The sequence below is a fragment of the Myotis myotis genome, unplaced genomic scaffold (assembly GCF_014108235.1).
Source record: "Myotis myotis isolate mMyoMyo1 unplaced genomic scaffold, mMyoMyo1.p scaffold_m19_p_3, whole genome shotgun sequence".
Classification (NCBI taxonomy): Eukaryota; Metazoa; Chordata; class Mammalia; order Chiroptera; family Vespertilionidae; genus Myotis; species Myotis myotis.
This window is the reverse complement of record NW_023416335.1, coordinates 194265012-194292720: the sequence shown is the minus strand read 5'-3', so window position 1 is coordinate 194292720 and position 27709 is coordinate 194265012. Positions and strand designations below refer to the sequence as shown.

The 27709-nt window shown below is 39.3% G+C and overlaps 1 protein-coding gene across 9 annotated transcripts in view; it reads left to right on the top strand.

Moving 5' to 3' along the window:
- Window positions 1-26225, top strand: part of LOC118651595 (uncharacterized protein C3orf20-like) — a 104123-nt gene extending 77898 nt beyond the window's left edge. For 4 of the 9 annotated variants that reach the window (XM_036300902.1, XM_036300900.1, XM_036300901.1 and 1 more), the window contains 4 exons: window positions 2888-3182; window positions 8646-8762; window positions 21462-21604; window positions 26032-26224. In XM_036300902.1, the coding sequence (XP_036156795.1) occupies window positions 2888-3182; window positions 8646-8762; window positions 21462-21604; window positions 26032-26077 (601 nt within the window). In that variant the 3' untranslated portion in view covers window positions 26078-26224. Of the gene's footprint in view, window positions 1-2887; window positions 3183-8645; window positions 8763-21461; window positions 21605-26031 lie in introns of all 9 variants that reach the window. The other 5 variants (XM_036300906.1, XM_036300905.1, XM_036300907.1 and 2 more) reach the window with 3 other exon arrangements.
- The last annotated feature ends 1484 nt before the right edge of the window (window positions 26226-27709 follow it).

The following is a 27709-nucleotide window of genomic DNA, read 5'->3' as shown; positions in this document are numbered from 1 at the left end:
GCAGCTGATCAATGTTTCAAACTCTGTATCCCTCTCCCTTCCTCTCTGTAAAAAATCAATAAAATATATATACATATATATATTTTTTATTGATTAAGATATTACATGTGTGTCCTTATCCCCACGTTATCCCCTACACGCCCCCTCTGCTCATGCCCTCACTGCCCCCCCCGTTGTCCATATCATTGGTTAGGCCTATATGTTTGCATATAAGTCCTTTGGTTGATCTCTCCCCCTTACCCCCACCCTCCCCTACCTTCCCTCCAAGGCCCGACATCCAATCAATGCCTCTCCGTCTCTGGATCAGTCCTTGTTCATCAGTTTATGTTGTTCATTATATTCCACAAATGAGTGAGATCATGTGGTATTTATCCCTTAAAGAATATCCTTCAGGGGGATGAAGACATATTTGTAATACCTTAACTAATAAAAAAGAAAAAAGGAAAAAAAAGAATATCCTTTAGCATTTCATATAATCCTGGTTTGTTGGTGGTGAACTCCTTTAGCTTTTTCTTGTCTGTGAAGCTCTTTATCTGACCTTCAATTCTGAATGATAGCTTTGCTGGGTAGAGTAATCTTGGTTGTAGGTTCTTGGTATTCATCACTTTGAATATTTCTTGCCACTCCCTTCTGGCCTGCATGGTTTCTGTTGAGAAATCAGCTGACAGTCATATGGGTATTCCCTTGTAGGTAACTAACTGTTTTCCTCTTGCTGTTTTTAAGATTTTCTCTCTTTGTCTTTTGCTCTTGGCATTTTAATTATGATATGTCTTGGTGTGGTCCTCTTTGGATTCCTTTTGTCTGGGGTTCTCTGCGCTTCCTGGACTTGTAAGTCTATTTCTTTCATCAGGTAGGGGAAGTTTTCTGTCATGATTTCTCCAAATAGGCTTTCAGTATCTTGCTCTCTCTCTTCTTCTGGCACCCCAATAATTCGGATGTTGGTACACTTGAAGTTGTCCCAGAGGCTCCTTACACTACCTTCATATTTTTGGATTCTTTTTTCGTTTTGCTTTTCCGAATGGGTGTTTTTTGCTTCTTCGTATTTCAGGTCTTTGACTTTCTTGGGATCCTCTCATCTGCTGTTGGATCTCTGTATATTATTCTTTATTTCAGTCAGTGTATGTTTAATTTCTGACTGGTCCTTTTCCATTTGTTTGGCATTCTCATTAAGGTCCTTGAAGGTCTCACTAAGTTCCTCGGAGGTCTCACTAAGTTTCTTGGAGGTTCGTAGAAGATTCTTGAGTAATCTTATAACTGTGGTTCTGAACTCTATGTCCTCCATTCGTTTGCTTTCCTCCATTTCTTTCATTTATGACATGTTTCTTTGTCTTCGCATTTTTGGCTGACTGCGAGGACCCACTGTGCCTATAAGAAGAATTGCTACAGCGATACCAACAGATTTCTCTGCTTTGTTTGTAGTTTGGAAGTTTTGGAGCTCTCTGATCTAGCTGCAGTTTGTTCGGCTGCAGAAGTGCAGGTGCCTCCTTTGTGCAGCCGATCACAGCTTGACAGGGGATATGAATAGAGTCGGGCGGGGTCTCAGGAAGACACCAGGTGGAGCAAACAATGGTGTCATCACGTTTCCGCGATTCCCCAAGTGCCGCCCGCCCCCACCGCTACAAAGATCCCCGGGAGTAGCTCTGTGAGAAAGTCACCCTAGCTTTCCGACCCGCTGCAGGACAGACTCGTTTCTCCCCGTAGGAGCCTGGGACCCCAGCGTCTCACCGTAAATGAGTTCAGTGCGTTCGAGAGCTTGTATCCCCTTCCGATTGAAAGAAACCGTGCACCCAGGTGCAGCAGCCTCACGCACGCCTCTGTACCTCTGTTCTTGGTGCCGCTCCCCTCCTACTCCGTCTTAATGCGCTTTTTTTCTTTCCTTCTAGTTGTAGAACTTCCACTCGGTCAGCTTTCCCGTGGTTCTGGATGATAGCTGTTTTGTCTTATAGTTGTGGTTTTAATGTTATTGTGGGGGGCAGCACGTACAGGTTTGTACCTTATGACGCCATCTTGGTTCTCTTTTCAATAAAATATATTTTAAAAAATAGATAAATAAAATAAACCTCTAACCCTGATAGATTATGGATTATAACATATTTCTATATAACATACCTAAGAATCGAATTTAATCCTTTTAGTATATTGACAAGTATTTTATTTTATTTCTTTTTATTTTTTAAATATTTTTTATTGAGTTTTTACAGAGAGAATGGGAGAGGACAGAGAGCTAGAAACATTGATGAGAGAGAAACATCAATCAGCTGCCTCCTGCACACCCCCCACTGGGGATGTGCCCACAACCAAGGTACATGCCCTTGACCAGAGTCAAACCTGGGACCTTTCAGTCCACAGGCCGATGCTCTATCCACTGAGCCAAACCAGTCAGGGCTTATTTTTTATTTTTTTTTAAATACATCTTTATTGATTTCAGAGAGGAAGGGAGAGGGAGAGAGAGATAGAAACATCAATAATGAGAGAGAATCATTGATTAGCTGTCCCCTACACAAACTGGGATCGAGCCTGCAGTCTGGGCATATGCTCTGACCAGGAATTGAACTGTGACCTCCTGGTTCATAGGTCGCCACTAAACCACTGAGCCACCATGGCTGGGCTTGACAAGTATTTTAATGTGCTGGCAAATAAAATTCAGTCCAGAATTAAATCTCAATGCTTTACTAAAGTAGCCACTTTAGAGTATATACAATGTGAAATGCTATTTTCCTCTGTATTTTCATTGTGAAAAAAAGGTGTGGGGGATTTAATCAAATTCTTAAAAACAGCAATAATGATAAAAATAAAGTAGTCACTTAGGTTCTTTGATACTTTTAAAAAGTATGTTCTTTCTGTCCTTTTAGTTCTTCAATTGCAATTTCTATCATTACTTTTCTAGGCTTCCCCTTCCCATTCAGAGCAAGGATGGGCAGTTTGCTCCCCATCTGGCTTGTCCTGTGGTCCTAAGGAGAATGCTCTGTAGGAAGGAAGGGCCCATTTGCCGATGTAGCACTTACAGCGTTCCCGAAGTGACAGACCTGGAGTATGATCACCTTATAAACCAGCAGTTGTCCTCCATGGACCAGATTATTATAGTCTATGTGTTCTCAGCTAAGGAAAAGGACAAGACTATGAAGGAAGTGAACAAAGTGTACAGGGAACAGAATAAAGCTAGAAACATGCCTTGTACTCAGGTGAGTGTCATGCGTATAAAGACAAATTGTGAAATAATGTTGACTTGTATGTTATATCTTAATACAGTTCTTCAGCCACACTAAGGCTCATGGAAGGAATGCTGCCCCTCCCTTCTGAGGTTTGACCTTATGTAAGAAAGGTCACAAGTCTTAGGGTATATAGCTTAGTGAATTTTTACATATGTATATGTCTGTATAATTACCATCCAGAGCAAGATATACTAATAGACTATTTCCAGGCCCCAAAGAGCTTCTTGTGCCTTCTCAGTCAATAAACCACCCACAGAGCCCTAGCCAGTTTGGCTCAGTGGATAGAGTGTCAGCCTTTGGACTGAAGGGTCCCGGGTTCGATTCTGGTCAAGGGTGCATGCCTGGGTTGTGGGCTCAATACCCAGTAGGGGGTATGTAGGAGGCAGCCAATCAATTATTCTCTCTCATCATTAATGTTTCTCTCTTTCCCCCTCTCCCTTCCTCTCTGAAATCAATAAAAATATATTTTTAAAAAAATAAACCACCCACCTACCCACACACAGGTAACCAGTATTCTGACTTGTATCACCATAAGCTACTTTTGTCTGTTGTAGGCCTTCCTATACTAGTACATGGCATCACACAGTGTGCACATTTCAAAACACACAGTACATTTTTATGCTTCCTCTGCCAGAGAATGGAAATGGTAAGTACAAGTCATGCCAACGTCTTCCAATTCTGCATCCTTGGCAGACATTACTAATCTATCATTCTTGTCAACTGAGCCTAGACTGGACCCTAAACTCTTACTTTGATTGCACTCCAAGTAGCCTCTGCCAGTAGGTCTGAAGTAGGCACTCATAAAACCTCTTCCACATGATAGCCGTTACCTGCAACACATTTAATAAGTCTTTATGTCTTATCGATTCTGTCCCTGAGACATTTTTTCCTGGTTGTCCCTTTTTTCAACCCCATTGCTTCTGCTTATTTTAGACCTTTACCATCTCCCAGCTGATGTTCTCCAATAAGTTGCCTAATTTTCCTGCTTCTGATCTTAGTCCCTCTGACATTTCCTACATGTTGCAGGGTATTATTTTTAATATCTGAAGATGACTGCATCATTCTGCTTAAAACCCTCTAAGGCCTTCTCTTCAGGTCAAGTCCAAGTTCCTTACCTGACATTGAGGGCCCACTCCCACTGGGGCTCTTCCAGGCATGTTCAGATCCCTACTTCAACCTCAGTGATAGCCTCAGGGGGGACTTTAAAGAATGCTAGGGACCCTCAGGTCTTGTTCTCCATCAGGTTGAAGCACGTGAAAGCTGAGAGTTGGGCTTTGTCACCCTTTGCCAAACTGCTTCCAATAAGTTGCCTTTTTAGGATGTTGCCCTGAATATACCCTGTGCTTATTTTAAGGGGTGTTACATTATTTGCTACAGGCCTGGTATAACCTGTGTGAAGCCCAATGTGGAAATTGTCTCTCTGAATGAGAAGCTAGAAAGCTTTTCTCCCCACGAGGATCTGGTGTGTGCCCTCTTTCCTGTCCATGAGATTTTGGTGCCCTACTGGGTACCTCTCTTCACTTTGCCTTAAAGTATAGAACAAGCCCTAGCTGGTTTGGCTCAGTGGATAGAGCGTCGGCCTGCAGACTGAAGGGTCCTGGGTTTGATTCTGGTTAAGGGCACATGCCCGGGTTGCGGGCTCAATCCCCAGGAGGGGGCATGCAAGAGGCAGCCGATCGGACTATTGTGCCTTCTCTCTCATTATTGATGTTTCTCTCTCTCCCTCCCCCTCCCTTCCTCTCTGAAATAATAAAAAAAAAAAAATGCATTTTTAAAAAGTACAGAATGTTTTAGACTGAATTATAACAATAGGGTAAAAAATTACTTACCACTTATCTGAAACCCATTTTTTCTTTTGGATCTAGAACTTCTGTTTATATTGAAATCTTCTCATCATGATTTTTATAATTCATAATTTTCTCTTACACAAGTCTTCCTTCAAACCACTTTAGGTGTTTTCCTTAAAAGGCAACATGTAAACAAATAACCCAACTTAAAATATAAATTTTAACTAAGGAAAGATTATTTTTTCTAGCAGAATTGAGAGCAATCTTGCAGGGAGGTGATATGACATTTTGTAACTTTGAAGGTGAAGAGAGTCCGGGCATAACTGACTAGGAAACCTATGCTTCCAAAAAGTAGATTCTTTATTAGATCATAAAAAGGAAAGGAATGATCCTGTACCAGGGACCCTAAAGGAATCCAAATAAGAATGTGGACAGTTATAAAACACAGAAAACTCACCCAAGAACCTCAGTCTCCTACAGAAGGGTTGCCTGGCATTCATTCTCTTTCATTCCACCTAACCAGGGGACCCTGGCCTCTTGCATGGTGCTGAAATTGTTGAACAGTACTTGGAAGCTGAACAGCAGTGGGAATCACTGGACACTCTGGTAGAAGCTGCAAGGGTGTAGATAAAGCTCCTGAAAGGGTGGCCTGAGCCACAGAGGGTGTGGGGTGGGTTTTGGGAGCACAGGATCTGGGAGTAGCAGCCCCACCCTCCCAGCCTGCTTTGAAGCTGGATTCCTCTGCCAATAGGCTGGGAGGTTCTTGATGGCAGGATAATGTCTTGTTCACAAGTATAGCCCCAATGCCTATCATGGGCCTAGCACATGGTTAACACTTAAAACATACTTGCCAAATGAATAAATGAACCAATCAATGAGTGAATGATTCTTCAGCCTGAGGGTCGGATATGGGTATATGGTCACTGCTAATTCTTTCTTGGTCTCGTGGGAGGTGTTCTAGGACAGTGAGCTTGTGAACTGGGCTAGGTCTCCGCTGAAGAGAGACAAGCAGAGTGAATAAGAGACCAAGACCTAAATCAGGAGTTCAACTTCTCACTGGAGTGACAATACACATTAAATCCCAAGGGCTCTGCCATCCTCGGTGCAGACAGTGCTCCCCCAACGTCTGGCATCTAATAGACACTCAGTCAATGTTTGCTGAACTGATCAGAAATGCAAAGTCAGAATAAGATCAATAGAGCAAATATTTATTGAGCATTTAACATCTTTTAATTCTCAAAAGAATCCTAAGCCCTAACTGGTTTTGCTCAGTGGATAGAGCGTCGGCCTGCAGACTGAAGGGTCCCAGGTTCATTCTGTTCATTCAGGTCTAGGGCATGTACCTTAGTTGCGGGCACATCCCCAGTAGGGGGTGTGCAGGAAGCAGCTGATTGATGTTTCTCATTGATATTTCTAACTCTCTATCCCTCTCCCTTCCTTTCTGTAAAAAAATCAATAAAACATATTTTATTTTTTTAATTTATTTTTAGATAATTTTTTAAAATTAAATCTTTATTGTTCAGATTATTACATTTGTTCTTCTTTTTTCCTCCCCACAGCTCCCCTCCACCCAGTTCTCACCCCACCCTCCACCCTTAGTCCCCACCCACTGTCCTCATTCATAGGTGCGCGATTTTTGTCCAGTCTCTTCCCGCATCCCCCACACCCCTTCCCCCCCCCAAGAATAGTCAGTCCATCCCCTTTCTATGCCCCTCATTCGATTATAATCACCAATTCATTCTGTTCATCAGATTATGTATTCCCTTGATTTTTAGATTCACTTGTTGATAGATGTGTATTTGTTGTTCATAATTTGTATCTGTACCTTTTTCTTCTTCTTCCTCTTCTTAAAGGATACCTTTCAGCATTTCATATAATACTGGTTTGGTGGTGATGAACTCCTTTAGCTTTTTCTTGACTGTGAAGCTCTTTGTCTGACCTTCAATTCTGAATGATAGCTTTGCTGGATAAAGTAATCTTGGTTGTAGGTTCTTGGTATTCATCACTTTGAATATTTCTTGCCACTCCCTTCTGGCCTGCAAAGTTTCTGTTGAGAAATCAGCTGACAGTCGTATGGGTACTCCCTTCTATGTAACTAACTTTCTTTCTCTTGCTTCTTCTTTGTCTTTTGCTCTTGGCATTTTAATTATGATGTATCTTGGTGTGGTCCTCTTTGGATTCCTTTTGTTTGGGGTTCTCTGCACTTCCTGGACTTGTAAGTCTATTTCTTTCACCAGGTAGGGGAAGTTTTCTGTCATTATTTCTTCAAATAGGTTTTCAATATCTTTCTCTCTCTCTTCTTCTGGCACCCCTATAATTCAGATGTTGGTACGCCTGAAGCTGTCCCAGAGGCTCCTTACACTATCTTCATATTTTTGGATTCTTTTTTCATTTTGCTTTTCCGGTTGGGTGTTTTTTGCTTCTTCATATTTCAAATCTTTGACTTGATTCTTGCGCTCCTCTGGTCTGCTGTTGGGAGTCTGTATAATATTCTTCATTTCAGTCAGTGTAGGCTTAATTTCTAGTTGGTCCTTTTTCACAACATCGAGGGTATCACTTGATTTCTTGAGGATCTCACTACATTTATCGGCGGTCTCACCAGTCTTTTTGAGGGCCTTACTAAATTTATCAGCGGCTTCTAGACAGTTCTTGAAACACCTTAAAAGTGTGGTTTTGAACTCTATATCCAGCAGTTTACTTACCTCCATTTCTGTCATTTGTGTCCTGTTTCTTTGTCTCCACATTTTTTATGCTTTCTTGGTGCACCCCCCTTTGGTCTTTGTGCACAGTCTTGTTGTAGTTAAGCCTTGATTATTGTAGGTAATACTGGGGGGGATTTGACCTCCAGGCCAATTGGCTGTCAATAAAATATATTTTAAAGAAAAGAATCCTAAGTGGCTGGCTTGTCTGCATATGAGTCCATTGAGCACAGGTCTGTTACTGTGACACAGGACAGTGAATCACTTGTCCACGATTCCTCGGTTAGGAAGTGGTGAGGCTGGGGTTCAGACCATGTGGCTGTACTCTAGGACCCGTACTCCTAAGCACCTCACCATGCCACATAGTGGTGTGGAGTAGAAAGAGGCTTCGGGAGCAAGAGTGGAATACAATGAGGTGATTGGATTGGGAAGAAGGGGCCACACTTACTCATGTGGGGGAAGGAGATGAGGAAAGGTTTTTGCATGCATTTAGTAGGCACAAGTAGTAGTTACAATGATGAATCACCCAAGGAGGGTGTAAAGAGAATGAATGGCAAGAGGCAAGCTTGGAGATTTTACAACAGTAGATACCTAGAGATCAAATAGAGAGAAAGCTGTGCCTGACAAAGACTGGGATGGGAGATAGAGAGGAATGGGAAGAAAACATAAGAGTGGGGCCACAGACTCCCAGGAGAGAGTGTGAGAAGGGGGAACTGTTCGATAATTTCAAATGCCAAAGAAAGGTCAAATAATACAAGAAACATGAAAATGTCCACTGGCGTTGGCAATACAAAGGCTATGAGGAGCTTATGAAGGCATTTCTAATGGAGCAGTGGCAATAGAGTCTAGACTTATTGGTTCAGAGATACAAATACTGCTGAATAGAACAAAAGGTTGGTTACCTGGGATATAATGTCTTTACCACTTTTTATTTTCTTTTTTTAAAGAGTCGTTTGGATTCCTTTCGATTTCTCAAATACAACATAATCTCTGCATCTAAATTTACAGGCAGCAATTATCCACTTCTGGTTCAAAGGCACAATGTCGTTCCAGGAATTTTTTTGGTAGGTGCTTTGAGACATATGGCCCTTTTCACCGACTGTTGTGTATGATGCTTGCATGGCTTAGAGATCATTCACAGAGTGCACAAAAGGCTAGAGAGAATGCGGAAATAGGTCAGCTCAAATCACAACCTTCTGTGGTACCCCCTTGACTAGAGGTCTTCTTATAAATGCAGGTCTTCTTATAACTGTTAGATTATCTGTATGGCCAATCACTCTAATGAAGTTAAAAATTAGATACTCTGTTAACACTGAGGTGGCCAAAGAATTCACCTTGTGAATTAATATGGGATTATAAGTGCTAAATTTTAATTCTTGTGTTTAAGAAGCTTATAACCTAATTAAGGAGATAAGATATAGAAGATCCATAATTTAAGACTAAATACATAGACAATAATAGTGTGGTGATTGCTAGGGGGCACATGGGGTTGGGAGGTGGAGGAGGGTAAAGGGAGGGTAATTGGTGATAGATGGAGACTTGACTTGGGGTGGCGAACACACAATACAGTATACAGATGTTGTGTTATAGAGTTGAACACTTGAAATATGTATGGTTTTATTAGCCAATGTCACCCCAATAAATTCAATAAAAAGGGAAAAAAGACTGAATAGAGTAACTACCATAAATGAGACAGCCTAATCTGGTAGAGAAAGCATGAACTTTAAAAACAAACAGACCTGAGTTCAAACCTTGGTCCTACTACATTCTTTGCTATGTGACCATGGCCAAATTACTAAGCCTCTCTGGGCCTGTTTGCTATCTTACAAAAGGGGAAATGATAACCAATTTATAAAATTGTAAAAATTCAGTGAGATAATGTGCATAAAGCACTTATTTCAATTCTTGGCATCTCGTGAGCATTTAATAAATGTTAATTTCCTTCCACTAATTTTTCTATTCAACAAATGTTTATTGAATGTCTGCTTGGATACAAAAATAAAAAAGCTACAGTCCTTCCTGACAAGGAGCTCCTAGTCCAATGGGGAGAGATGCAACCTGAGACTTCTTGTAATATGTGAGCTGGGATCCAAAGACGGGAGGGATTTTGATAGAGGTAAGAAGAAGGAGGAGAAAGAAGTTTCAGGGAGAAGGGAATATTAGTAAAGGGGAAGGTTTGGAACACAAGGTACCTGGAGACTTGGTTTTTAGTCCTACACCATCCACTCTAACCAGTTGTATGTGTTTGGGTTAACCTCAACTGGAAGAGGAGAGGACTGGATTAGACCAGTAACTCCCAACCCTGGCTGATGCCTTAGGTGCATGAAAAAAAATATTTCTGGGCCTCACACTAGAACAATTAAATCAGAATTTCTGTGGGTGAAACCCAGCATTCTCTCTTTAAAAAATTTTTTTAAATGTTTTAATTGATTTTTTTTTTTTAGAGAGAAATGGAAGGGAGAGAGAGAAAAACATCCATCTGTTGCCTCCCATTGGTGATCAAACTTGCAACCTGGGTATGTGCCCTGAATGGGAATCGAACTGATGACCCTTTGACCCTTTGGTGTGAGAATGAGGCCCAACCAACTGAGCCACACTGGCCAGGCCCCAGGATCCTCTTTACATCAACTTTATGATGATATATTTTATATGCAATACAATGCACTTATGTATATAATGTATGACTTGACAAATGTATACACTGGTGTAACCACCTCCACAATCAAGATAGAAAATTTTGCCATCACCCCAAAAGGTTTCTTTTAGCCCTTTAGCTGTAAGACCTTCCAACCTCATCCCCAGATGATCACTGTTCTGCTTTCTGTCACTACAGATCAGATCAGGTTTGCCTTTTCTAGAATTTCACCTAAAAGATTCATACCATAAGTATACTTTTATCTGGCTATTTGGGATATCAGTGTTTTTTAAAAGCTTCCCTGGGTCATTTTAATGAGAAGCAATGGACTAGATGGCCTCTCAGGACCCTTCCGGCTTAAAAAAATGCCATGATTTCATCTGCTAGTCTAGAGGTACTTTATTAAAGTTGCTTTTTAGGAATATAACAAATCCTACTGCTATGATAATTTGATAATGCTAACACTAATATTTATGGAGCTTTTTCTTATGTGCCCAGGTACTATGCTAAGTTATTCATATGTATTTTTTTATCTAAATCCCCACAACCCAGGAGGTAGGTACTGATATTATCCCTGAAAGTAGAGGTGAAAACTGACACTAGAGAGATTAAGTGACCTGTGTGAGGTCAAGAAGCTAGCAAGCAGTGAAGTCAGCGTTCAAACCCGAATTTTCTCACCATAAGCAGAGACTTTGCTTTTAATCATGAGATTCTACAAGAATGCCTACAAGGAGAAGTCTCAGCTCCCACTGCTGCAGGCATTCTTAAGAAGTCTAAAGTGATACCAGACGCCGGGATCCCTGTTGATGAGTTCCAGCTGGGGAGACAAGACTGCCTGAAAGGGACTAGCATGAAAGGCAAAGAGCCTCTTACCTTAATATAAAAAGTAAACCAGTTTATTACAAGTGTCAAATGACATTTTAGACAAGAAAAAGAGGAGCACAAAGGAGATGGGGCAGAGGCTAGACCTGTGCATGTCTTTTGAGATACACACTAAACGGAGAAAGCAAGGGTGGCTCCTCCACTGGTTTCACTGGAGTAAACCAAGTGCCTTCCTCAGAATTCAATCCGAATACACACAAAAATCTATTTTCAGTCTTTAAAATACACATCCTTGTCCCTCTGAACAATGGACAATGAGTCTTATTCTGTGGTAAGGAAGTCTCCCCACAGTACCTGGCCTGTGATCAAATATCACCGTACTCCAGCAGGCCTGTTTGATCCTGTGAGTCTTGGCAGACTCGCTTGGCTGGTTTATAGTCTGTGCTTCCTATAAATTTACTGATGGTTAAAAAATAAAAAAAAAAATAAAAGAAAGCAAAGAAAAAGAAAGCATCAGCACAGTGGGAGCATAGGAGTGTTTGTCCTCCTTAAACATAACTCATCTGTGATATCCAAATCAAAGGCTTGTCAGCTGAGGTCCTCCCAGTTCCCTGTTAGAGAATATTAACTTTTGTGATCACCTAAAATAAACAGGCTCCTATTCAAACCCTGGCTGCCTGTGTCTGGCTGTCAAGCCAAGGGCAGTGCTAAGGCGTCAACCTGCCTAGTTGTCTGTCCACTGGGTGACAGTGTTGATCCATCCGAACTAGTAAATGTGCTTTGTCCCTGGGCCAGAAAACTCCGGGAAACACTGCACCGAACGGCATTCTCCGGGCCCTGGGGACGGCCCTGCCTTTCTTCCTGGAGCAAGGCAGAATGATTCTGTTTTCTTTATCTTGCAAGAGAAAATATAGGTGAATTGTTCCAATGTCACCATGTTGGGCTGGATTTCTCTGGGCAAAGCAGTACAGGGAATGGATGTGATTGTCCACAATAAGTGTGCCTGCACTTTCCTGGTAATTTAACAAAGGCAAAAAGCATTGTGGAAACTAAGTTGAAAATTTATTTCAGCTGCTTGCTTTAATTGCATTAGGATGGATCAAGTCTTTCACCAAGGTGTTCACTTTTTTTAAAATCCTTACCTGAGGATATGTTGTTGTTTTCTAATTGATTTTACAGAGAGAGAAAGGGAGAGGAGAGAGAGGAACATCAATGGGAGAGATAAACATCGATTGGTTGCCTCCTGTATGCAACCCGACTGAACCCGCAACCTGGGCTAATGCCCTGACCAGGAATCGAATCCTCGACCTTCCAGTGTACAGGTCAATCTTCCACACAACTGAGCCAGACTGGCCAGGGCACCATGGTGTTCATTTTTATACAAATGGGCTAGTTTTGGGGATGTGCACTCCCCAGGGCTTTGAAGAGGGGCAAGATTGACTTTGTGGAATGTTGTTTACAAATTGCCATGCCATGGTTTTATATTATTTTGTCTGTTCTAACATGATCTCTGTCTTCAAGAGGAGAAAAATAAGAACAAATACTATAGTAAAATTCAATGTGACCAGTGGTGTTATAGACCAGAAAGAGTTTGTCCACCTGGCACTAGCAGAGCCAAACACAAAACAGAACTGTAGTAGAGAAACACTATTTTATTTATTTTTATTTTACAATTTATTTTTGCAGTTTTATAACTTTCTTCGATAATCAGTAGTTAGTTCTCATCCACGTTAACTGTTTGTAGATTTTTGAAAGTAGTGACAGGTACAGAGGTAACCAACATATAGAAGCTTGTTTGGGGACTCTTCAACCTCATTATGTTTTCTGGACAACTGCACCCTAATACCGTATGGGACAGACAGTCCTTATTCCTTTGGCTCAGACAGCTTTGCTGAGCCTGGCGTCAGTGCTGCATCTGCAGTCCCCATCTCCTTCATGACAAATTTCTGGATCTTGAGTGCCCAAGGGGCACACTTCTTGAAACCCACTCCATGGATGTGCTTGTGAATGCTGATGGTGTGTTCCCTGGTCACTACCTCGTTGATGGCAAAACGGCCCTTCTTCTCGCCACCTTCTTTCTGTGGGGGAACCATTTGCTAGGCCCAAGTTGGAAAGAAGTTGGCTGTTTTATTGATGAATGGCACTATCCAGGAGAACGGGAAGCGAATGCTCAAAACCCCAACTCCTCAGCATGTAGGTTACAGATTATGTAGGGCAAAATCACAAGATACTGTGGGTTGGGGGGTTCTGTGTTTGTGCTGGGAGCTGATTGGTTGGAGGGGAGGTAACAGTAATGAATCATCTCTTCAGGTCTTAGAGGACAGTCCTGAGGTCTGTTCCGGGGGCTCTCTGTCCAGTCCTATGGGAAATAGCCAGAAGCTTGTTCCACCTTGGAGCTCAGGAGTGAAATGTAACTTAGATCAAGATGTTATCTTTAGCCTGGCAGAGGTCCCAGCTACTGTCTTCTGCTGCCTTGGTGGTTGCTGCTTATCCAGGGGAAAGGCTAAGTCTCTGAGGGGCATATAGAGAGAGGGATATGCTTTTTAAAGTCAAAATTTAAAACTTAATTTAATCAAAGCTCTAGAACCCTTGTTTCCAGTGGAGATGATGGAGATAGGTTGTGATAATGCAGTAGAGGACAGGGAGTGATGAAACTAGCAACATTCTCATTTTAAAAGGACAAGACAAAAAATGAGTGTTTGCTTCAAGATGCTTTAAGAGGGTTGGTTTGGTAAATTTTTTGTTCTTCTGCATCCCTCTTTCCCAGATAAAGAGGACAATGATTCAGAATATTGGGACTCTGTTATATAATGAGTAATAAAGTCATATTAAGGCGGGACTCTGTTCCAAATTCTTTTAAATCAGATGAAAGACTAACATAAGATTACCAATTTACCATAATATTACCAATTTACCATACTATTACCAATTTACCCCAAAACTTTTTTAGCATGTAAAATTTTTCCTCCTTTGCTATATTTTATATTATGCAGTCTGACCTATTTGTGCTGATAAGTTAGCACAGTTATATTTATTACACTTACCATAACAAAGGTATATATATATATATATATATATATTTGAAGGGAAAGGAGAGAGAGATACAAACATCAGTGATGAGAGAGAGAATCATTCATCAGCTGCCTCCTGCATGCCCCCCACTGGGGTTCAAGCCCGCAACCCGGGCATGTGCCCTTGACCGGAATCGAACCTGGGACCCTTCAGTCCTTAGGCCGATGCTCTATGCACTAAGCCAAACCAGCAAGGGCACGAAGGTTTGTTTTTTGTTTTTATATTTAAAAATACACTAAAGCTGAAGTAGTATTTTCTTAGGCAGTTCTACTTGAGTTCTGAGGTTAGAAATACAAATAGGTTGTCTGGCAGCACGCATGCACGCAGATGGGACAGGTTCTCATTCCCTGGGATTCACACTGACATTGAAAAACAAAAAACAAAAGACCATAAAAGCCAGAATGTGAAGCCCTTAGGCTGTGAGTGACTTCCCTCTGCTCTTGGGACACTTCAAGGCCTATCTGGTCCTTATCTACCACACCCAGGCAGCAGGGGACTACTTATGACAAACTGTAACCACAAGCATTTTGATCTAAGTCTTCTGTTAGATATTACATTTCTTTAGTGTACTCTTTCCTTTCAAACAGCTCTTGGTTTTCTCCTTTTACATTGGATTTAACTCAAATTTAGAATAAATGACTAATAATAACTTCCATTAAAGAACCTGTTTTCATCTATCAAGCATTCAGTATATTTTATTTTATTGAAATCTTGTAACAATTTTGTGAGGTCAGAGGTCAGTTACCTCTTCCTGACTGGTGAGGCTGAGTTTGAGAGGTGAAGTGGCTTACAAAGATACGTAGCTAACCAACCTGGGGTTGGGTTGGCAACTTCCAATCCTGCACTCTTTCTACTGCATATCAGAAATAAGGAGAGGGAACGTAAAGTGATACCAATATTTTGGAAAACAGTATGGTGTTTTCTCAAAAAAAAAAAAAAAAGCTAAAAATAGATAAAATTATCATATAATCCAGCAATTCCACTCCTGGTCTATACTCAAAAGAATGGAAAGCAGGGACTGGAACAGATGTTTGTTTCATAGCAAAATTAGTCACAATATTAAAAAGGTAGAAAACAATCCAAATATCCATCAACGGATGAATGGATAAACAAAATGTGGTGTATACATACAGTGAAATACCTACTTGGCCTTAAAAAGGAATGAAATTCTAATACATGCTGTAACATGGATGAACCTTAAAGACATTATGCTATGTGATATAAGTGAGACACAAAAGGATAAATACTGTATGATCTCACTCATGTTGAAACCGGACAACCAATGGGTCCTAGTTGCCTGTCACTACTTGAGCCAATTAAGCAGAGACAGGGTTGAAACATATATGAGCTTTTATTCCTACTTTTTATTACACTGCCAGCAGTATGGGAGAGCAGCAGGTAATCCACAAAAATATAATCTGTAATCCCCCATAAGCCAGCTGCTTATATTGGGTAGGACAAAGATTACATGGGGAAGTAGGAATTACAGGTATGGGGAAGTAGGAATTACAGGTATGGGGAAGTAGGCAATGCGGGTTGGGGTGGGATTCCATTGTTTGGACAACAAGGTTGTTAATTTTAATGATATTGGATAGTTCTTGAATGAGAAGGGACCACATTCCAAGGTTGACTCCCAGGTCCCAGGGGCCTACAACTCCCTGCCAGGTTAGAATGTCCTCTCTTAATCAAAACAAGGAAATCACTGTTAATGGAGCATGCTTAATATTTCATATAATTATAGCTAGTCCCCAATATTCTATTTTTGCCCTAACAATGTGAGGTACCTAGAATAGTCAGATCCCTAGACAGAAAACAAAACAGTGGTTAGCAGGGGTTGGAGGAGGTGAGAATGTGGTGTTCTTGCTTCAAGGGTACATACACACAGAGTTTCAGTTGATGATGATAAAAAAGTTCTGGAGATGGATGGTGGTGGTGGTTGCACAACAATGTGAATGTACTTAATGCCACTGAACTGTACACTTTAAAATGACTAAAGTGATCAATTTAATCGTGTATATTTTACCACAATAACAACAATAAAAAAGAAGTGGGGAGGCAGTGTAGGAAAGATATAAATACCTGACTTGTTGGGTGACCACAGATAATTAACCTTTCTAGTCCTCAATTTGTTTATCTGTAAAGCAAGGGGACTGGATTAGATGATGTCTAGGTACCTTCCAACTCTAATAGTTAACAGAAAAATGCATGTTCTGAGGAGGAAGTCATTCAGGATTTCTATTGGGGTCCCACCCCAATGGTCCAACACTTACGGAAAAGATACATCTTTGGACAAGCGGTAGGAAAAAACTGACATTTACTACACTTTTCAAAAACAAATGTTAGAGCTGCCAGGCTTATTAAAATACAAGCCTGTGCCCTGGCCGGTGTGGCTCAGTTGGCTGGAGCATCATCCTGTAAGCTGAAAGACTGTGGGTTGGATTCCTAGTCATGGCATACACCTAGATTGTGGGTTCGAGCCCCAGTCATGGTCTATACAGAAGGCAACTGATCAATGTTTCTCTCTCACATCAGTGTTTCTCTCTCCCCCTTCCTCTCTTTCTACATATCCTCCGGTAAGGATAAAAAAACAGCAACAAAAAAACAAGCCTATAAGATGTGAAAATGTCTAGACAAAAGGTCTAGGTGCTTTCTGATAAAAAAAAAAAAATCTAGGCACCAATTAGAGGCTAGAGAAACTACAGAATAAAGTTGGTGAAGCTAATTATCTCAAATTTGGTGGGTAAAAATCTCTTATACAAATGTAGTTTATATTTTTAAGTAAATAAACATTTTAACAAATGTAATTTCTAATTATAAATATTTATGATCTCAAGAATACAAGTCAACATTCCTTGGAACCTTTACAAAAAATCTTTGTGTATCACCAGAAAGCTCTTTGCTCTTTGTAGCAAATAGCCTGAGAAACTCAACTTCATCATAAGAAGCCATGGAATAAGTATAAACTTTATGGTAGCTTATATGTAAATATTCATAATCTTTTTTCTTAGAAGAGATCTGTTTAATTTTGTTCAAATTAATTTTGTTCACATTCCCTATAATTTAGCTGCCGAACCCTTTTTCAGTATCGCTCTTAATATTCCATAGATCTAGTGATACAAACAGCGTATCATCTGGGCTTTTGCTCATAAGCAGGAAGTACAGATGCTTTTAATGGGTCTCTCCCAGTCCCAATCCCCTCTGTGGCTTGCTCCAATAATAATTTGTAGGCAGTGTTGAATTAAAGAACATAGGACTTATAAGTTTTTCTCCTCACTAAAAACCAGAAAGAGAAACAATGAAATGTAAACAGGAACATTAATTATTTTGATCTGGATTATGAAGGGGTCAAGATATTTAAGAGAATGTTTCCAGTTGAGCCTTCCCACCCCACCCCGGAATGTTGGCATTCCTCAGTGTACCTCTCCACACATTCATTCTTTCCCACAGATCCAGAAACTATCCCTGTATGCTGGTGACACCCATATCTCCAACATCAGTCCAGACTTCTCACCTGAGCCTTGGACCTATAGACCCAAGTGCCTACTGGTGACTGGAGGTGATTGGAGGTGGGGGCAACCAATCACCTTATTGTCCCATTTCCAGGTTCTGATTTTAGAGGCATATTTGAACAGGAGCCTTCCATTGCTTCTGCCTGCATCCCTAAGAAAGTCTTATGACAGACTCTGGGAGCAAAACCAGTACCTACCAAGGAAGTATGAAAATCTGGCTGAGATTGATGATTCTTATCCTTTCTGGGAAAATTGGAGTGGTTCTGTGCTTTAAACGCTAACCTAGTTTAGTAGCCATTTTTAAAAAAATGAAGCAGCATAAAGATCAGTGGGGTTTTTTGTGGTTTTTTTTTTTTTTTTTATGAAATGAGAGCATAAACTTTGGGGTCAGAAACTTGAGTTTGCATCCCAGATCCTCGTCTTGTGGCTGGCCTCAATCTCCTCATCTGTAAACTGGGGAGAAAAACACCACTGTTGGGATGTTGTGAGGATTGAGTTAGCATATTAACCAGATCTGAATTTAATGGCCAGATTTAATTTAATTTATCTGTTTGTTGTGAGAATGTATCTTCAAATGAAAATGTTTGTTCAAATGAGAATGTGTATGCAGAAACTATTGGTAAATCAAAAACATTGTACAAGCTATTCACACGCGGGTATGGAGCTCATTGTTTAGGACAGTGATGGCGAACCTTTTGAGCTTGGCGTGTCAGCATTTTGAAAAACCCTAACTTAACTCTGGTGCTGTGTCACATATAGAAATTTTTTGATATTTGCAACCATAGTAAAACAAAGATTTATATTTTTGATATTTATTTTATATATTTAAATGCCATTTAACAAAGAAAAATCAACCAAAAAAATGAGTTCGTGTATCACCTCTGACACGCATGTCATAGGTTCGCTATCACTGGTTTAGGACTTTGACTAGTGAAGGTAGTGGTAAAGTGGTGGTGCAATGGTGTGTGTGTGTGTGTGTGTGTGTGTGTAGAAATGGTTTAATGGGTTCTATGCTGAGCCCCTGGTCTATTGTTTTTGTTATACCTGAGCCACAGCCTTTCCCTCTCTCTTCACTTTACCTTTTCCTAAATCAGTAATCCTTAAACCTGTTGTCCACCTGTGGAGCTCTTTAGGAACTACAAGCCTCATCCCCTGGAGATCCTCATTCAGTAGATCTAAGTCAACCCTAAGTATCTATTAAAAAAAAGGACACACACACACACACACACACACACTCACTCTAGTGGCCCGGTGCACTAATTCGTGCACATTGAAAGGGAATCAATTAGAAGAAATATTTTAATATCGCTATTTGCCAAGTCCTGGTTGCAGGTATCTGGCTCCCTCCTCCCTCCTGTTAGAGTCTGGGCCGGTGCCCACAGGACACAGCGTCAAGTCCTGCTGGCTCTGCGAGACCCAGAGTCAAGTCCCTGGGCCACATGCGCCTCGAAATCGTGTGAGACCCAGACCCACTGGCACCGGTGGGGACGCAGCGTCAAGCCCCCACTGGCGCCATGGGATTCCCCTGATGCATCTCTTGGTCAAATCTCTGCCAGCGCTCGCAGGACGCAGTGTAAAGTCCCTGCCCACCCGCATGCGCCTGCTACACATGCAGCCTCCTGGTGATTGGTCGTTATGGCATGAGGGCCTCACGACCACAGGCTTTTTATAATATAGGATATAATTGATTTCAGAGAGAAAGGAAGAGGGAGAGATAGAAACATCAATGATGAGAGAGGATCATTAATCAGCTGCCTCCTGTATGTCCCACACCGGGGATCAAACCTGGCTGGTGTGGCTCAGTGATTGAGCATGGATCCATGAACCAGGAGGTCACGGTTCGATTTCCAGTCAGGGCACATGCCCACAGTAGGAGGATGTGCAGGAGGCAGCCCATGCAGGAGGCAGCCAATCAATGATTCTCTCTCATCATTGATGTTTCTCTCTCCTTCTCCCTTCCTCTCTGAAATCGATAAAACTATATTTAAACAGAAAAAAGCCAATCTGGGATCCTTTCCATGGACCACAAAACTTCATGTAATCTGGCCCCTGGCTTACTTCACCTCCACTTGCCCATTGGCTTCCACAGCTCTAGCCTCTTTGTTGTCCCCCTCAGAGCCTTTACACACGGTGCTCACTTTGCTGGTTGTTCACTGGACAGGTGCATGGTTTATTCCCCCACATAACCAGGTCTCTAGGCAAAGGTCACCCGCTCAGTGGCCTGTTCTATCTAAAAGAGCCTGTTTCGCACTCCATTTCTTATCCTGCTTTACTTGGTGCATAGCATTCATCACTACTTAGCCTCGTATCCATCTACTGCACTGGGATGCAGAAATGAACAAATGGGCAGAGTCCCTGCATCCCAGTGCCTAGAAAAAAAGTAGCCTGCCAATAAATACAGGGTGTGGCAAATTAGGTTTACAGTTGTTCATATGTAAAATACCTTAATGAATAAATCATACAAGAATAAGCTATTTTGAGCACTTACCATTGTAAACCTACTTTTGCCATACCATGCACCGGTTTGACTGAGTGACTAAACCCTCACCCTTCTTTCCAACAGGAATGCCAAACCTCTCTCACGTTGCTTTGTCTATTTCACTTATCAACCAAGTCTTTGTCCCAGCCTGTGACAGGGCCCCAAGCTTTTCTACAAGGCAGGAATTCCCCCAAAAGATAAATATTGGAGACCCAAAAGGAAAGGAATATCTTCTGAGATTCATACCTTTTCACATAACTAATTCCTTGGGTCCTGGTGACAGTCCTCTGAGGTGAAGTTGCTGTTTCCACATAAAAGGAAACAGGCTTCAAGGAGATCCCACAACCATAGGGAGGAGGTGAGATTTGAACCTGTTTTTTTTTTTAACCTGGGTTTCTTGACTCATAGTTCAAAATGGGGAAAATAAAGTTCCTATTGGCAGCATTGGGATATATGCCTCTGTAGGTAGGGTAGAAAATGGTCTTCTCTTTGTTTTTACCATAAGTGAGACTTTAGGATTGCTAGGAGAGAGAATTTTGGTCTCAACATACCCCCTTTCTAATCTCAACTAAAAGAGTTTTTGTCCAGATGCATTTTGGGACATTTCATTAAGGTTAAGTGGTAAGTGCTTTAGAGGGTAGTTAGAATCCCTTTGCTTTTATTTCGTCATTAGGTCAATATTTGGTCACCAATATTTGGTCAGGTTCTGTTTGCTTGGTTTGAGTTGTTTGGGAAAGTCTTTCAATTCCACTTAATTCCTGGAACAATGGTATAACTGGTGTGGTTTAAATATTTAATCTCTCATCACAGTCAACCAGATACAGCCGACAGAAAAGAAAAGAAAAGAATATCTAGAAAAGAATATCTTTTCAGTTTACCAAGTGCTTTTGTAAAAAGATTCTCACACCAACTTCATGAGTAATAGGGAATCTAAGCATTGGGCACAGTGGCATGGGGGAGAATGTCTCAAGAAATGAAGTGAAGTTTTAATATGTGAATAAACGATGCACAGAGGAATTAACTGCCCATTTAATTGAATTTTTATGGGAGTCCGATAATGAAACTAAATGCAGACTGAGAAGATTATGCTGTTTGAAGTGATAACTAGGATTTGTGTGTGTTTTGTATGTGTGAATGTGTCCTATATGGTGACTTAGGAAAATAAATGCATAGAAAAACACCTTTAAATAAATAGGACTAATTTTCATTTGATGAGATTCTAAAAATGTTCTTTAAATTTTTATAGATGTACATCCAAGGAAAATTACTATTTGCCAACTTTATTTTCAATGGTTACAGCACATCTGCTAAAGACCTCCAGAAGCAAATTGTGAAGACAAGGGGTGATTATCATATGGGATATTTCCTACCCAGTGACTTCAGAATCCGGTAGAGTAACTACGCATGTTCTACCTTATCTTATACTTTTAATGAGTAAATCCCAGACAAGGGCTAAATGGGATTTACTTTTGCCTTTATGAGTGATTTTTCTTTACCTCAAACTTACTTTTGCCTTTATAAGTATTTATCCCTTGCCTCAAATCTTTTCTGGAAAGAGGTAGCTTATTTATTTAAAAGTTCAGTTCAAGGAAACCACTTTCTTATTAACCAGCAAATGTTCCCAAGACTGTTAAGCTAAGATTAGAAGGAGTCAAACCAATAATTCCTTCAATTGCATAGCACAGAGTATGACTTTATGGATGTTAACTTTCTTCTTCATTCTATATGTCTTTTCTGTCAGGGAGGTCATCTAAGTTAACAAATATAACACAACTAGAGGCCCAGTGCATGGGTGGGGTCCCCACAATGAGAATGTACCCAATGGCTGACAGACACTCTAAAGCATCGGTTCTCAACCTGTGGGTCGCGACTCCTTTGGGGGTTGAACGACCCTTTCACAGGGGTCGCCTAAGACCATCGGAAAACACATATATAATTACATATTGTTTTTGTGATTAATCACTATGCTTTAATTATGTTAAATTTGTAACAATGAAAATACATCCTGCATATCAGATATTTACATTACGATTCATAACAGTAGCAAAATTAGTTATGAAGTAGCAACGAAAATAATCTTATGGTTGGGGGGCACCACAACATGAGGAACTGTATTAAAGGGTCGCGGCATTAGGAAGGTTGAGAACCACTGCTCTAAAGGGTGAAAATGTTGCTTTTAAACTTAATTGGCTGCTTTCACTCTGATAAATTATCATGTGAAGCATGTAAATGACCAAACAAAACTTAGACTAATGAATATAGGGCTTTCTTAGACAACTGCTGTCTTCTATGGGTGTATTAACAAATTCTGAAAAACAGTAATAGAAGAAAAATAGGGACAGAAGAAAGAGAGAAAGAATTTCACCTTTGGCTAATTCATGTTGCAAACACCAGAATAAAAATGGTACACACAAAAAAAGATACAAAGAAGTACAGATTTTATTAGGGTCTTCTTAAGCTTAGGAGGAACAAAAATAATACAGACATATACAAACCTACTATTGGGTTCTTATAAAGTATTTTAAAAGAGCTGACAAAAATGAAATAGAATAAAATACATAAATCTATCAAAGAAAGTATTGTGTTAAAAATTATAATTTCAAGTTTTCAGGAAGGGTGAGTAAAGTAGTTCTATATAAAACATAAGTAGTCAAAAAGTAAAAATTAAAATATCTCTGAAAGAATATTCTCAAATTATATTAAAAGAAAATACCTAACACTCCCAAAGTACATGAAGCGAAGGCCGACTTTAGAAACTTACTGGGTTAACAAGCCTGAACTCTAAGACGGTTCATAACTTTCCCATTTGCAGGGTTCATATTTAACAATGTTAAAAGAGAGAGTGTAAAGGCCCCCACACACTGAGAGCACATTGTACACACACATAAGATGGGTTCACACACTTCTGACTATGTTAAGAAATAAAGTTAAATATGCTCACAGATCCGTGCATTGATACAAGATTACTGATGTTACAATATTTTCGTATTTAGGTGAATACAAAAAGTTATAAATTCTACATGAATCCATATATAAGGCTCACCTATGTAATTATACATAGTTCATTAGATAAAGATGAATGAGAAGAATCGAAGTATAAATTAAAAGTGAATTTATAAGACAGAGCATTTAAATCACATGGATTTAAAAGGAATTAAAATCCAAAGATCATTCCATCCAGTCTGTTTTATCAAAAGAAACATACACATAGTAACATGTATAGTGTTTTGATTTATGCAAACAGGAAAACACTGTGCAAAAAGGAAAACATGAGAAAGAAGAGTGAAAAAAACATATATATACACAATTTACCAGGCAAAAAATAATAGAATTCATGGGATGAAGCATCTCTGTAATGAATGTAGTACAGAACTAATTATAGGGTTGAGTTCATTAGAATGAGTCAGTCCTATTTTAAAGAATAACCATTGACCCAATTTTTCTGATGTGACTGGGCTTGGACGAATAGTACATTTTTTAGCTCCTTTCACATGTGGAGTCCTTGATTAGTTAGCAGTTATTTCAAACAGGGTCTAAACCTATAGAAATGCCAGTATTACCCAAAGTATACATTTTCAATGTGTATCATAACTCTTTGGATTTGGGACCATTTCAATCCTTTTCCAACACCCTGTCCTCCAAATTAAACAAAAATATGTATGTGGCTATAGCAATGTCACAGTTTTGATGTAAGACCATGCAATGAGTCAACAAGGTCAGAATACTTTAAAAATCCAGAGTAGCAGGGAATGAAAAATCAAGGAACATACTATTTGACAAAATACCTTTGTAAAATGTGACGTATTAGCCTATTTCCACTCTATCACCCTAGCTTGTTTTCATCAACAACAGCAGATTCTGCAATGCAACCTACAATGCATCCCACAAGGGATGGTGTGTCTACAAATGATGCTAAGTTTCTTTCCAGATCTGAACCTCAAAAAGCGAGTTTAAAGCAATGTGGTAGATTCAAAAGAGTAAAAGAAAAAGGCAGTCTCCAAAATAAGAGTTTAAAATTACTAGCACTGGAGCCAGAGGCAAAGACCAATCCTTCAGAAACTATGAACAATTAGTTAAATAAGACTGATACTGAGTAGAAACTCTGAGAAAAACAAAAACAAATAATTAACTTGGGAGAGAATGTCTTTTGGTGGCTAAGTTGCTTAACCTAAAAATAGAGATCCAATCCAATAATAAAAGCTACAAGTACAGTTCTCCTCATTGGCAATTATTAACAATATTACATATCACTTTTCTATTGTGACAAATTACTATGTCAATGTCTAGTAATGCTTTATTTTGTTATCCATTCCCATCCCTTTAATTTTAGAAGGATTAACCAATCAATTCTTGCTAAAATGTAGGCACACATACAAAAAAGTGAGTCCTGATGGATGTAGGATGTCTCAGAAACCTCAGGTCATCTTCAGTCTTCATACTCTTGATGGTCCAGGAATGATGCGCGAGTTTAGGTTGGTTCTAGGATAGGCCCAGGGGCCTGGTTTGATCTGGGATCCCTGGGACCATACCTAGAACAAACCCAAACAAAACCAAACTCCTTGGGAGTGCTTTCAGCTCAGACGTCTAGGCTTTTCACTCATGTGGACCTTCAGGGCTGTCTGAGGACCACATGCCAACCTTTTAAGGAACAGTTCTGGGGCTTTCTGCATGTTGCCATTTTTAAAAGCTTTACCACTTTTATTATGTGAATCAGAATGTTACTCCTGTGCCTGAGTGAGCATTACTTAAGTCATAGTATGAATAGAAGGTACTACAGGTTGGTATAAGTGCAGAAAATTCTTTAAGAAATGGAATTAATTTAAAACTTTCTTGGGAGGAAAAGGATATTATAAAAGAATAAACTTATAGTAATATATTTTGAGAAACTTAAGATACAAACATGAGAGGAAATATCTATTTCTACAATAATATTTCATAGAATTTACCCACTTTTAAAGTGCAATTAGAAGTACACACAAGTTAAACACTGTCCTATTGCAATAACATGTTTGATATGTGCCAAATGGAATTCAGTAAATGGGAATGAAAGAAACAAATTTAACTGCTGACAGTTAAAATATAGCATTAAAAATACCATTTGCACTTTAATTCATCTCACATTTTAGGATATTCATAAAATCAACTCATTCATGCTAAGTTTTTGTATATGTGGATTATGTGGATCTTGTATTCATATCCATTTTCTTTTTCTTTTTTTTTGGTTTAAGCAATTACAATGAGTACAATCACTTTTATCCCATAACTATACTTAAGGAGAAATTTTCTCCTTGTACCACCAATCCAAGTTTGGCATCTGACTACCTATTCTGTAATAGCAGTCTCAACTCAAGAAACTGTTTAGATTATCTGTTTTTTAATAACTGTTGTGCCATAATTCCCTTCCAATAGCATGAATGATGGAAAGCTGACTATGGGGCACGACCATAAAATAAGCAGACTGTTTTTAACATATGATTACTAAAACACAATCGGCCTGTTGGTAAAACTAAGTTGTTAGATGCTAGAATACCCCCTTCTAGACAGATTTGAATTTTACTTACAAACATTATAACATGCACATTCATATTTATTTTTCATTCAAGAGAGAAATTATCATGCTTGATTACTTAACACATTAAATAATAATTTAAACATGCAAAATATAGAATGACACTGGGAATTTAGTCATTCAAATATCTGTAAGTATCATTCTAACATTGATAACTTTTGGCAAGATTTTAACATACAATTAATTGTATGAAAATAAAGATATTGTCTTCTGTGATATCAATAATAAAAGTTTTCTTATTTTCCAGGGCTCAACCTACTTCATGTTTTGGAAATGAAGATATACTTCTCTAAAAATAAAAATTAAACAACATTAAAAAAAAAACCTCACCAAAGAAATTCTTAGCAGCATATGATATCCAGATCAAAGAGAAAGTACTGTAGAAAATGGTCATTTGAATGGAGTGGTTTTAATAGGAATAAAAAAATTAGAGGATAAAAATACAGAGAAGGTAAAGTATAAAAACAAAATGGTTCCTTTTGTACAATGAAAGCTCTTCTACTTTGAGAAAAGATACTGACTGTAACTTCACTTATTTTCAGGATAGAAATGAAATAGGTACTAAAGTAATAGATGTTACAAAATTCATGCACTTAGTATAATCCAGTTTTTTGGGTCTTTACTGAGTCAATTTACTCTTACTTCCTACATTATTCTAGCAGTCTTAGCCACCTTGTTTTCAAAACCAAGCAGACTAGAAGGGGAACTATGAGGATGGAAAAAGGCACACTTAAGCAAGCAGTAATATAAACTGGAGAAATTAGAACTATTAGAAAACAAAGACAACAAAATGAAGAAAGCACAGCAGAATGGAGCCATTTGGTAAAGGGTATATAGCTCTCAATGCTTAATTAGTTTATCACAGCATAATTAACTACTGTTAATAATGACCATTTTGACATCAAAAAAGATTAAATAAAATGCATTTCATATATTGTTTAAGAGGATAGCAATGCATATTAAGTTTTAAAGACTCCCTTCAACACTTATTTCAAAAAATTTTAATGCTTAATTTAAGCTCTATAGAAAACTGGGGTATAAAGAATGACTCATTCCCCCAAAATTCAGAAACCCAGTTCACGGGTAATTCTACTAAATTACCCATGCATGTTTAGTCTCAAACCAATAGTTCTAGAATATAAATCTTGATGAACAGAGTTGAAATCACGTTTACAGTGCTGTATGTTTTAAGTCTATACACTATACTAAGAACAACTAAGAACAAAATGTTTAACAGTGTCCTAAAATATACACAATTTATGTGAGGATGTTAGTAAAATTTTCTTTCAGAGCTTAATTCATTAATGGAGAGTCCTAGAAATATCAATATATAAAAATGAATTAATACTTCAAATAAATGGCAATCACATATACAACCAAATGTTTTTAGCAAGTTTAGTAAAGAACTAAGAGGCAAACAAAAGTATGCTAAGTAGCCAAACAGGTTCCATAAAGTCCATGCACGCCACTGACAGAAAAGCCCCTTAGCCTTCTTTCAGTCTACTTACTCTTATTTTAGACACAATTCTAGCAAGCTTGGCAATCTGGTTTCCCAGTCCACAGCAGATTAGAAGCAGCAAATTAGGGGCTAGTGCAGGATGCAGGCACAGAAGACAGGAGCAAAAAGTGACAGCTGATTATACGGGAAAACAGAGAAACTGTGAAAAACAAACATGACTCAAAAGCATAGCAATATAGGACCACACAGGAAAGGGGCATTGTATGTCTCAGGAGCCTCCTGAGGGCGAGTTTCTGATTATCACTCCATAATTGATGTTCTTAAAGATGACAAAAAAAAGTTAAAATTACATACTAAATACTCTAGAAAAAGAGAAGTAGAAAGTACATTGTAGAAAATTTCGCACTGTACTGTTAAAAAAGTTTATTAAATGGATTTGCCTCAGTTACCCAAAAAATTAACTTAT